The 12,412-nt window shown below is 51.2% G+C and overlaps 1 protein-coding gene across 1 annotated transcript; it reads left to right on the top strand.

Annotated features, from left to right (window-relative positions):
• The first annotated feature begins 2,838 nt into the window (after nucleotides 1-2,838).
• SRPRB (SRP receptor beta subunit) lies at nucleotides 2,839-11,855 on the top strand. Its single transcript, XM_014962920.1, has 7 exons — nucleotides 2,839-2,972; nucleotides 3,108-3,202; nucleotides 3,294-3,371; nucleotides 5,822-5,904; nucleotides 6,317-6,453; nucleotides 7,353-7,407; nucleotides 9,793-11,855. Exons 1-7 carry the CDS (start codon nucleotides 2,861-2,863, stop codon nucleotides 10,007-10,009), a joined length of 777 nt encoding a protein of 258 aa, XP_014818406.1. The 5' UTR covers nucleotides 2,839-2,860; the 3' UTR covers nucleotides 10,010-11,855.
• The last annotated feature ends 557 nt before the right edge of the window (nucleotides 11,856-12,412 follow it).

The following is a 12,412-nucleotide window of genomic DNA, read 5'->3' as shown; positions in this document are numbered from 1 at the left end:
CCATTAGAGAGATTTGTTTCAACATTTGCCAAAGCAAAATGGATTAAATATGCCCTAGAGCCTAATTAATAGGTGTTTGGGACTCTCTGTGCTTTTGCTTCACACAGGTTTTTTCCCCTCAGCAGATGGCAGTTGCCCAGTGTGGTTGGGACACAGAGAGTGGGAGAGTGTTTATGTCAGGGAAGCTGAAGGGTGGAGAAGGGAAAAAACCAAACCAAACCAAACAAGTACAGTGGTTGTGAGATGGAAGATGTGACTCCACACACCCCAGCAATGTGCTCTGGCATCCCAGAAAGCCCCCCACACCCTGGGCTGCATCCCCAGCCCCGTGGCCAGCAGGGCCAGGGGGGGATTCTGCCCCTCTGCTCCGCTCTGGGGAGACACCCCGCACCCAGTGCTGCCTCCAGCTCTGGGGCCACCAACAGCAGAAGGACATGGAGCTGTTGGAGTGGGGCCAGAGGAGGCCCCGGAGATGCTGGGAGGGCTGGAGCCCCTCTGCTGGGAGGGGGGGCTGAGAGAGTTGGGGGGTTCAGCCTGGAGAAGAGAAGGCTCTGGGGAGACCTTGGAGCCCCTTCCAGTCCCTAAAGGGGCTCCAGGAGAGATGGGGAGGGACTCTGCGTCAGGGAGGGGAGTCATGGGAGGAGGAGGAAGGGTTTGACACTTAGAGGGGAGATGGAGTTGAGATGTGGCTTTGGTGTGAGGGTGGTGCCCAGTGATGTTGTGGCTGCCCCATCCCTGGAGGGGTTCAAGGCCAGGTTGGATGGGGCTTGGAGCAACCTGGGCTGGTGGGAGGTGTCCCTGCCCAGGGCAGGGGGTGGCACTGGGTGGGCTTTAAGGACCCTTCTAATAGATTCTATGATTCTATAATTGAAATTACACCATCTCATATCTCATCTGGCTGGATCTGAGTAATTTCCACCAGGCAGTATTCTTAAAACACGTAAGTATATTGACAGGGAAAGTCCCGGCTTAGACTTCCTTCCTGAAAAAAACTTACTTAGAAACATGTATGTTTTGGTAGTCTGTCGATGTGCTGCTGACCTGAAAACAAACATGTAGGTGAGCAGCCTGACTCTGACCCACGGTGAAAATAAAAAAGTGAGACAAAAAGGCCTGCTGAAGCTCTCTGTGTCAGAGGAATGGAGTCTGGGGTAATGCAGCAGGTCCCGACCCTCTTGTTGTGGCAGGCAGGGAAGAGCTGATGGGGGCAGAAAGATGCTAAGAGCTTCTGGCTTTGAGGGAAAGAATATTTTGCTGGGCTCACTGATGACTTTTGGATGCTTATGGTATATGCCATGAGAAGACTGAAGCCTGACTGAAGATAACCTTGGAAGACAGAAATGTAGAGTGTGATGGGAAGCAATGACATTGTGTTCCTCACATTTATGTAGGATGAAGTATGCTAGACAGGTGGCTTTTTTAACCTGCTCTTGAAGACTAGATACAGTGCCTCTAAGGCTACAACCAGCTATGGCTACAGTTAAGAAATTTTCCCTGAGAGCAGCTGCATCACCTGCACTCAATATCAAGTGTAACCCCTTGTCCTATAAGTAGAAGACATGGAAAGCAGGAACCTCACTTGAGGATCACAGAGTAACTTCAGTGGGAAGGGATCTCCGGGGGTCTCCAGTCCAACCTCCTGCCTCAAAGAAAGTGAATGACCAGATTGCTCAGGGCTTGTCCTAGTCAGTTAACTCCACAACCTTTTTGGTCAACCTGTCCTACTGCTTGACAGCCCTCAAGGGGAAGAAGTTTCTCTCCTACCCACTCTGAACCTCTCTTATTCCACTGTGTTCCCATTGCTCTTCTCCTGCACCACCATGAAAAGCCTGGCTCTCTCTTTCCTCATGCCTGGTACAAATGTGGCCATCTCTTCTCCAGCTTCAACAAGTCCGGATGCCTCAGCCTCACCCCACAGGGCACCTCTCCAGTCCCCTGACCACCCTGGTGGATCTCTCCTGACCTTGCTATCATTCATGGATGTCTTGCTTGAACCAGGGCAGAGGTTCCAAAACCAAAGGCATGTGGCCAAACATCTCATGAAGTTTGAGTCTCAAACCAAGGACCTTGTGCTGAGCCGAGGGGCGTGATTGGTCTCTTCTCCAAAGGAAGAGGCAATAGGACAAGACGAAACGGCCTCAAGTTGCTCTGGGGGAAGGTTTATGATGGAAATTGGGAAAAATTTCTTCACAGTAATGGGTTGTCAAGCATTAATTGTCAAGGGTTGCCCGGGTGGTGTGGTTTTGGCCGGGCTGGCCACTGAAACAAATGACAGAGTCCTCCTCGGATGCCGGCCACTGAAGAAGAACTGACCCTTTGATCCCTCAGCTTTTATACTCAGCATGATGCAGACGGGATGGAACACCCCTCTGGTCAGTGCTGGGTCCCCTGTCATCGCCCCTCCCCACAGCTGCCACCCCTCGACGCTTTTCCGCTTCCCACCCTCCGACAGGCACATCCCAAGGGGAGCTGGCCTTGGCTGCTACAGCAGTAGGGACAAGCAGGAGCCTCTGCTCATCATTCCTGGGTGTTCCACTGGAAACATCGGTCTTATCTCTCTGGGAGTGAACAGCGTCTGGACAACAAGCTGCTAATTTGAGAGAATTCAGTTGGTTAGAAGAGGCTTAGCTGCAGCACTCTGCAAATTACTGAACAGAAAACCGGCTCTGTTTCACCTCAAACCCTTCCCCTCGGCAGCCGCCGCCATCTCCCTTTTCCCCTCAGGGACGACAACTCCCATCACCCCCCGCGCCCCGCCTCCCGGCACCCCTTGCGCCCTCCCCCGCCCGCCAATCCCGGCAGGCCGCGGGGCCGGAAGCGGAAGTGGGGGTGAGTAGGGCGACGTGTGCGGGCGGGCAGCATGGCGGGGACGCTGGAGCCGCACCTGGAGGCGCTGCGGCGGGAGCTGCCGGCGCCTGGCCCCGCCGTGCTCTCTGTCCTGCTGGCGCTCCTCGCCGTCGCCATCACCTTCCGTGAGTTGCGGCCCGCGGGGAACCCCCTCTCCCCGGTCGCTCCCCGGGGGCCCGGCGGGGAGCAGCGGCCTCCGGGCCGCTGAGGGGGCGGCGGTGGCGGCGGCGGGCTGAGGCGCTCCCCCCTCTCTCCCGCAGTGATCTGGAGGTTCGTGCAAGGCAGGAGGAGCAGCCGGAAGGCGGTGCTGCTGCTGGGCCTCTGCGACGCGGGGAAGACGCTGCTGTTCGCGCGGGTGAGCGGGGAGCCGGCGGCTCCTGAGGTGGGGAAGGCCATGGCGGTGCGCCTCCTCCTCCTCCTCAACACGGCGGCTTTTTCCCCCGCAGCTGTTGACAGGAAGGTACCGCGATACCCAGACTTCGATAACCGACAGTTCTGCAGTTTACAGAGTCAGCAACGACAAGGTGAGCGGGCAGGGTTTTGGCTGTGGCTCGTGCCTGGTTGCCACTGCCAGCTGGTGCCTTTAATTTTCTGCTCCTTGTGCTAAACCTGGCGTGATGGTTTGTGTGCTGCTCGGTCTTCCCTGCTTGAAATCAGTCCCCGGTTTGATTCAAGTGTAGGACAGGATTTTTCTAGGCAGTGCACGCTGAGAAAGCAGGAAAATACTGGGAGGTATTAGGGACTCCTTGTCTCTGCAAGTTCTTTTTTCTTTGCTTGTCAAACTGTAAAACCTTTTTGGTGAAAGCTATGTCTGTGTATCGCATTTTGAAAGGCGAGCAGCGTGTGGTATTTTCTAGAGAAGAGGAAAAGGAGCTGCTTTTATAAGTAGAGTAAAGCAGATAGCACTGTGGGCTTGGCGATGTGGTTCGGAGCAGGAGGGAGATTTGTGAGGGTACGTTGTTCTGTTGTGATTGGTTTATTTGCTTGGCAGTAATTTCTCTATCTCCCAAGAAAACCTGGTTTTAAAAGCTTTAGCAGGTTTAAAAAGAGTCTCCAGCTGAACTTCATATAGTCTCAAAAAGGGTTTTGGTTACTTTCAGGTCCTGGGCTGCCACAGATCTGGTTATTTTCAGCTTATGCTGATCTCTTTGGTTTTAGAAGAGTTTCTTTCTCTTGCTGGGTGCAGATGTGGTGGTGAAAGCAGCAAGCTGGCAGCATCGTCTGTGCTGGCGAATTGTAAAAGTAGAGGATGTTTTTGTGGCTCCTCTACGGCAATCTTTAGTAACAGCAGTGATAATAAGAGGTTAAAAACTTGGTAAAGGGAAATGCAGGGCCTTTTTTTTTTTAATTGTATTTGTGTCTCTAAGATTGAGCAGGCAGGAGGTATTTGGAATGCTGCAGTGCGGACTGTCTCTTTTCTTTTTTTAAAATGTAGAGAAGGACCCCATTAAAACCCAAGAGCAGACAGTGGATAGGGTCTGCTGTAGTGTTCTCTCCCCTCTTGAGAGCAGCGGGCGTTACCTTGAGAACGGTGACGTGGCTCTACTGAAAGCCCGTGGAAATGGAAACGTTGGTAGCTTTCAATTAAAAAAGTCTCTGGCAAGGACATTTTTGTGTTATTTCCAGCAAAGTTATGTGTATTTAGGTAGGCTCGGTACCTGAATAGATCTCTTGATGCAGAGATTGTGGGATTAATATTCTGTATCAGGGGATATTCTGTATGCAGGGCAGGAGTTTGTGGTTTGATCTACTTGCCGTCAGGGATGGTGAACATCTGATGAAGCTTGGTCACTCGCAGGGTGCGTGGGGTAGTTCTAGTTCTGTGCACGAGAAGTGGGTTGAACATTTCACTGAATTTCACTGAATTTCTAGAGTTGGAAGGGACCATAGAGATCATCTAGTCCAACTCCCCTGCTGAAGCAGGATTGCCCAGAGCTAGAGCATGTTACTCAGGACTGCATCCAGGTGGGTTTTGAAAATCTCCAAAGAAGGGGACTCCACACCCTCCCTGGGCAGCCTGTTCCAGGGCTCTGCCACCCTCACCGTGAAGAAGTTTCTCCTCATATTTGAGTGGAACCTCTTCTGTTCCAACTTGTGCCCGTTGCCCCTCGTCCTCTCGGTGGGAACCACTGAAAAGAGTCTGGCTCCCTCCTCCTTCAACCCTCCCTTGAGATACTTGTAGGCGTTGATAAGGTCTCCCCTCAGCCTTCTCTTCTCCAGACTAAAGAGTCCCAGCTCTCTCAGTCTCTCCTCATAAGGGAGATGCTCCAATCCTTGAATCATCTTTGTGGCCTTACGCTGGACTCTTTCCAGTAGTTCCCTGTCCCTCTTGAACTGGGGAGCCCAGAACTGGACACAGTATTCCAGTTGTGGCCTCACCAGTGCAGAGCAGAGGGGGAGAATGACTTCCCTTGACCTGCTGGCTACACTCTTCCCTATGCAACCCAAGATACCATTGGCCTTCCTGGCCGCAAGAGCACACTGTTTACTCATTGTCATTTTACTGTCCACCAGGACCCCTAGATCTTTCTCTTCAGTAGTTGCCTCTAGCAGGTCCACCCCTAACCTGTACTGGTACCTGACATTTTTCTTCCCCAGGTGCAGGACCCTACACTTTTCCCTGTTGAACCTCATGAGGTTCTTCTTTGCCCAGCCCTCCAGCCCAACATTCTCTCTGTGGTCGTGCTCTCTCCTCTCAGCTCTGGTGGGTGGTTTGCTGGTGTTGGCACCCTGCTTACTGAGCCCTGGCTGTTGTTCCTCAATGTTTCTTTTGCCTGTTGGAATCGTTCGGGCTGGTGGAGAGACTGCAGAGGGGGAGAGTTACGTGGTTCTGCCTGATGTGGGGATTCACTCACCCACTGCTGTCCCAACACCAGGCGAACTGGAATCCACTTTCAGACTGGCTTTCCCCGCTCTGTGATCACAGGTACCCCATGACTAGTTGTTGCTGATCCCTTCTTGCTTCTGTTCCCAGAGCGCTAACGTCACCTTAATCGACCTCCCGGGCCATGAGAGTTTGCGGCTTCAGTTCTTGGAGAGGTTCAAGGCTGCAGCCAGGTAACGTGGAGGAGATTGGCAGGGGAGGAGGGGGCAGGTGATGTTCTAGACAGGGATGAACCAAATGGTGGTTCTGAGGGTGCTGTGAGGCTCGTGGGTGCCCTGAGAGTCTGAGCACTGCCGTGGAGCAGCAGGGGTTAGTTTTCCACTTACCTGTGTTTGTAGTGTATCAGGAGGCAAAGCAACTGCAGCGGGGAGGGTTAGGGGATGCCATATATCTGTGGGCCAGAGGGGGAGAGATTTCCTGCTGGGGCTGGATGTGGGGTGCATTTCAGCCAGCACGTGCTGACCTGCTCTTGGGTTTGGACGAGATCAATTGTGGAAACAAATTGGTTAATCCAGGCTGGAGCGCTTGCAGGGGAAGATAATGGCAGAGCTTTGCCCAGCACATATTCTTCCCTCTTTCCTCCAGAGCCATCGTGTTTGTGGTGGACAGTGTGGCCTTCCAGCGGGAGGTGAAGGATGTGGCAGAGTTCCTGTACCAGGTCCTGGTCGATAGCACCGTGCTCAAAAATGCACCCGCGCTGCTGATCGCTTGCAATAAGCAAGGTATTGTGTGCTGCTGTGCAGGCTGAGAGACAGGGACTCAGGCCATGAATGCTGAATTTCTTAGGAGTTGGGATTTCAGCGAAGTGAAGTCTGGAACTTAAAGTTTTAAACTTAGACTATGCAGCAGGAACATTTCTAGCAGGCATTGGAAGAACTCTTAGGTCAGGTATATCTACTCCCTTTGCAGAGAAGCACCGCTCGGGAGAGCTACGACTTTTTAGATGGGCTTAAGTAAGGCAGGAGGCTTTCTGCTTGGGCAGAACTGTCTTCCTGCATCTGCAGGCAGCAGAAAATAGGATCAACTTGAGCGTAATGAACTATCTGTACACGTTTGGGAGCTTCAGTGTTAAAACTGCCAAGATTATATGTATTCTCTTGATTGGATGAGTAGGAACATCTAGTTACTGGAAGCGACTAGATTTTCAGATCCCTACAACTTTTACAGTGAAGATACGAATCCCTGTATAACAATCTGAAGATTTTGGGCAGTATCAGATCTTGTTTTCTTAGTTATTTCATGCACTACTTCAGGATCTACCTGAGGCTTTCATGGCCATGGTTGAAAAGCGTTGTGTTGAGCTCTGCAAGTCCAGGACAGGTGAGAGTGCTGGGCCTTGTGGGTGGGACATCAAACCCCATGCTCTGTTTGAAGCAACTTATTGCCCAGCAAGAAGAAATTCCCTACATTATATCAGACTTTGGGTTGCTCCCATTCATGTCTACAAACCCAAAGCTCCAGCGTCCCTTATCCGAGCGCAGGCACAGCTGTCCTTGTCCCAGTAACTCTTATGAGTGCACAGTATGAGCAAGCCTTACTGTACCTTTAGGAGGAGGAACCAGGCTCATAATTCTGACATAAAATTACAGAGCTGATTTCCTTTTCTTTTCTCTCTCTCTAGATGTCACAATGGCAAAATCAGCAAAACTTATTCAGCAGCAACTGGAAAAAGAGCTGTAAGTATGAAATCGGGTCTTAAACTCTCTGAGCTTCTCTCTTTTCCTTTCTGTCTCTTCCCTCAGTGCTCAGTGAGCTCCCTTGAGGCACATCTGGGTTCATCACAGGGAAAGAGCAGTCTGTTTTGTCTGCGTAGGTGTAACCAGGATGAGAGAAGATTGCTTCTTGCTAAAGCACACAAAAAAGCAGTAGGCACAGACAGTGTATTCCCTCCTGGAAGCTGTGGGTTGGAGAAACAGCATCCCAGTCCTTTCCTAAAAGCTGCCATCCTTAGGCTGAGTGATACCTCCCACAGTGCTGTCCTCTCTCAGGTGCAGGTAGGGTTGGCTTCCCCATGTCAGACTTTCTGTGAGTGGTGTGAAGATCTCAGTAGCTCTGCTCTGTTGTAAGGGCACGGGGTTTTTTTGCAGGGCTGTTTGGATGCAAAAGAGCTTGGCATGCAAAGCTTGAGAGCTGGGGAGAGAGCAGCTTCTAGTTTTCCCAGTCTGCTAACAGGCATTGCAGGAGCCTGTTTGGGTCCCCGGGTTGGCTCTGTATCCCTCCTAGGAAGAGCAGTAACCTGGGAAGACAAATGGTGGATGATCTGTTGCTAATTTTAAGTTGTAAGAGGATGTGGAGGGAGGAGAAAGTGGCTTGTAGACTGTGTAAGCTGCCAGCTGAATGAGCTGCAGTGTCAACGGCTGGCAAGTCCATCTGGGGAGGGGGCAATTAGAAGATGATTTTTTTTTTCTAAGCTGCATTTAATCTGTGCGTGAAGATTCTGCCTGTGAGTCCCATAATTGTAGTTGAGTCAAAGCTGCTCTGGGAGAGACCTCTGCAGCTCTTGTGCCGTGGTGGACTTCTCCACCAGCATCTAGCAGAGATTTTCCTTCCACTGCACACTCAGAACTGGGTATTTTGCCTTCCTGCTGCCTGTGGGTCCCGTTTACTGGTTTCCAGTTGGCGGAAAAGTGGTCTTGGGGGTAGGGGTAGGATTGTAGCTCTTTGTCCTCCAAACGAATGCGTGTTGGCGTGGTATGGCCATCTGGTTGCCAAGCGATGGACTCAACAGCATTGGGTTTATGGTTGGACTCGATGGTCTTCAGGCTCTTTTTCAACCTGAACGTTCTCTGGTTCTATAATCTGTGGCCAGTAGACGGCAGCAGGGTTATTTGTGCTGGTGTCTCCTCCAGGCTGAGTACCTGACCTTCCCCTTTTTAAGGGGGGAATTATTTGCCGCAAATAATTTGAGCCCTTCAGGAAAAAAAAAAAAAAAGCATTCCTTGGTTCTGATGTAGGACATTTGCCAGTTACCTGTGTGTAGAAGCTGGATTTCTAAATAGGTTATACATGCCCTGTTAGGCAGTATTTTTGCTGCCCTTCTCCTCCCGGCGCTGAGGTACTTGGATGCCTTTGTGTGGAGAACCCAAGAAAGTGTCTGCTCTCTTATTCTTGAACTCACACCTCTGGGCAGCGTTGTTCTTTCCCAGTGCCCAATTAATTTAGCTGCATTCTGTGACTAAGGAGTAGCTGGGGTTGACTGAGAGCAGGCACCACCAGGCTGCTCTGTCTCTGGAAGAGGGGCAGCACCGTCCATGAGGCTCTACTTGGCAGTTGAAGAGATTGCTCTTTGCATCTGTGCCTGGTGCAGCCCTTTGACTTCCCGAATCTCAAAAGCCTTGCTTTTTGGGATCTCTAAGGCAGTCAAATCGCAGTGCCTCTGCGTCTGTTGGGCTGTTCCATCTCCCTGTGCTGCCTCTGCCTTAGATGCCTGGTAAATGTGGACAACGAGGTCCATCCTTCCTCTCCACACGTGGCAGGGAGTTGAGGTGCTGAAGGCCAGGAGCGGTGGTGACATTGCAGCCTGGTCAGTGGGCAAGCGTTGGTCACGGGAGTGGTGGGGAGACTTGATCCCCCTCTCAATCCCCAAAGGTATTTGGCACATTCAAGTGGAAGTGGAGTGATCCCCTGAGTGATCCCCGATATCCCGGGTGCCTCTCTCTTCCCAGTTAACCTGTTAAACTAAGCGCAGATACTGAGCTCTGGGGAGTAAATCACATGTAATTCCTGGTGACTGCCATGGGGATATTGGGGAAATTCAGATGAGAACATCATCACCTGACTCGCTTGTTACAAAACAAAACCTGTTTAAGCACGCTCTCGTTGTGTGCCCTTCTGTCTGTCTTGCTCTTTTGAGCCTCTCTGCTGTTGTCCCTTCCAGTGGGAATGTAGGAAAAGTGGGAAAGTGTCTGCCCCTGCCTCTGTAGACCCATGAGACCTTCTATCTTTGGTATAACTGGTATCCTGCTGACAGAGCTGGGTCCAAAACATCTCAGCAGCTGTGGTGTAGGTAAGCAGGTTCCCCTGGTTCCCAGGTCTTGACCCTCTCCCTTCTCTGTTTGCAGCAATACCTTGCGAGTGACCCGCTCTGCAGCTCCCACCAGCCTGGATGGCTCAGCCACTGGGGGCCCTGCCCAGCTGGGGAAGAAGGGCAAGGACTTCGACTTCTCCCAGCTGCCCATGAAGGTGGAATTCGTGGAGTGCAGTGCTCGGGGCAGCAAAGGAGAGGAGGGAGATGCTGACTGCGAGGGCCTCGAGAAATGGCTGGCCAAGATCGCCTGAATGGAGAAGGACAGGGCTGGAGGGAGAGACCTGGGGAGGCTGGGGGGGCAGGACACCTGGGAACTGAAAGGAAGAAGATGGTCTGAAACACTCAAACCTCATCTTGCTGTAAAAAGAAGAAACTTAAGCTGGAGACCAGCATTGTGTTATATTCCTCTGCTGCTCCTGGGCTTGGGAGCAACATGACACAATTGCTGGTGTGATTTTCCTCTGACTGTCCCTATCACGCTCCAACATTTTTTTTCCTCTCCCCTCTTCCTTTGTCTTCCCCTGGGATGCTGACTTTCTGGGCTTCTCTGCTTCCTTAATCTTTAGGCTTTTCATTTGGTAACTGGCAGCCACATTAGGAAGGAGTGAACTGCCAGGTGACTTTTAGAGACTGGAGTCTGCGTGTTGTCTTCTGCCTGGGTTTAGCATTGCAAGTCTGTTACCTCTCGGAGCTGCTGATAACCTCCTGATTTGGGACACATTTCTTTCCCCAACCTCTCGCTGCTTGGGAGCTCTGTGTGCATTGTCTCTGCTGCTCCAGCAGAGCTCACAGACTCTCTCTGTTTGGCAATCATTGAGGAGAGTATAAAAAGCTGTTTTCTTCTGTGTCTTCTCCCTTCCTGTTCTACCCACCCGGTGCAGTCCCATTTCTGTGGGACACTGCTTGTCTCTTTTGCTGTGTCTTTGGGTGATTCCTGCTGTTGACAGTTCTTGGGAGCTTTTCTTTAACCTAGGGCTACGTCCTGAAAGCTTATTTCACTCCTCCCTCCCAAACTTCAGGCTCTTCTCCCACAGACATCTATGCACACTCTCCAAGTAGCAGAGTTACAGTAAGGCCTTAGCTTGAAAGGACGAGGCAGGCATGTTTTTAGATGTGTACCTACATTACGTGTGAGATCTGGTGTGATCATTTGCTCTGCCTGCCTGCCTCCTGCTCCAGTGACTGCTGTAAGCTCTTCTTGTGTGTGCAATTAGCCAGCAGTGGTGGCAAAGTGAGAGGGAAAGTCAAGTCAAGGAGCTGCTGGGGATCACAGTGGATTCTTCCTCCTGAGGAAGATGCTCAATGAGGAGGAAGGAGATGAGACCCTGGTGCGATGCTGGGTGTTCAGCTTCCCCTTCCTGAGCAGCCTTAAAACACCTTTGCCCTGCCCAGCAGCTTCGTGTGGCTTTGTGCTCTGGTGGGCTGCCATTTCTGTGCAGCACCTGCGTGAGGGTGATTGCTCTCCAGGATGCCACACTGCAAATTGTGACATCCTATGACAGTGACAATTTTCTTTCTGTTTCCCCTTATATCTTGAGGTAGGAGGGAGTGGCTGGCTCCTGGTAGACCTTTTCTGTCCTTTTCAGGCTCATCTCCTCTCTGGTTTGATGTTTCCTTCATCACTCACCTGATCTGTTGTGTTCTTTCCCTGGGTCATCCTCTGCCTCGCTGTAGCATTGCCAAGTGTTAGTAGTGTTGGGAAGAGCAACAGCAGTCTTTAGTGAAGACTGTGCTCCTAATGAAGCTGGGCCTTGCATTTCTAGTCTTGTGAACCCCATGGCTCTTCTGCTGTCCGTGCAGGAGGTGGGGAGGGTTATATTTGCCAAGTATGTTATATTCTTGCATTTCCTGCAGCCAGAGTACTGTTGGTACATGTTTGTCATGCTTTGAACTCCTTTAGCTGGAGCGCCTTCCTGCTTTGAATCTGTAATGAGGGAGAAGTTGCTGTTTCTTTGGCTGGTTATTCTGCTTGCAAAGACCTGTCTCCTTGGAAAGCAGAGGCCAAGCACCAGCCTCTCCTGGGCTAAGGAGGGGAGGTAGCATGAGGCCGTGGTTAGGTTTAAGTTATTCTTATTAAAAGTATCCCTTCATAGAATTTTTTTTTGCTTATATGTGTGTTCTTAAGCCTTGCTTTTGTCTGTATGTGCCTTGACTCCACGTGGACTGGAGCTTTGCTTCTGCTCAACACCATGTTGGATGGAGATCAGCCTTCCTGCTTGGTGGCCAGGTCTGTCAAAAACCAATGGCTCCTCCACACACAGGGCTTTTGGGATTTGTTTCGGGGTGTGTATTTACTCCTTAGTCTGAATGTTAGAGACTGGATAATCATGAAGAAAACAAAACAAAACCAATCAAAAACCTTAACAGAAAAGGCAATTTGCTCAAATGCACAAGAAAACTCAAGGCAGTGGGGCTGCACCCTCTGCCACTGGTGCCCCAGGATGGAGTGAGTGTTGGGCTGTTGCAGAGCTGCTTGTGTTCTTTGGACCACGCTCCACGACTTGCCTGTTAAATATTTGGGGCTGTTTTTTTTTTCCCAGTGGCTGAAGGAAGAGGGCTTTGTTTTTGGCTCTTGGGTACAGACCTTGCTCCCAGGCTGTGGGCAGGTTGGGCAGGTTGCTCCTCCGGCTGCGGCCTGGCAGCCAGTGTGTTTG

This window comes from Calidris pugnax, unplaced genomic scaffold, assembly GCF_001431845.1.
Source record: "Calidris pugnax isolate Ruff unplaced genomic scaffold, ASM143184v1 scaffold1753, whole genome shotgun sequence".
NCBI classification, from domain to species: domain Eukaryota; kingdom Metazoa; phylum Chordata; class Aves; order Charadriiformes; family Scolopacidae; genus Calidris; species Calidris pugnax.
Note: the sequence above shows the minus strand (reverse complement) of the source record. Positions and strands in the feature narration are given on the sequence as shown.

What these genes read in the sequence shown, in the direction of transcription:
- SRPRB (XM_014962920.1), top strand. Translation starts at nt 2,861, where the DNA reads ATGGCGGGGACGCTGGAGCCGCACCTGGAGGCGCTGCGGCGGGAGCTG. An exon ending in CGCCGTCGCCATCACCTTCC is followed by an intron (nt 2,973 to 3,107) that starts GTGAGTTGCGGC and finishes TCTCTCCCGCAG; the next exon opens with TGATCTGGAGGTTCGTGCAA. An exon ending in CAGCAACTGGAAAAAGAGCT is followed by an intron (nt 7,408 to 9,792) that starts GTAAGTATGAAA and finishes CTCTGTTTGCAG; the next exon opens with CAATACCTTGCGAGTGACCC.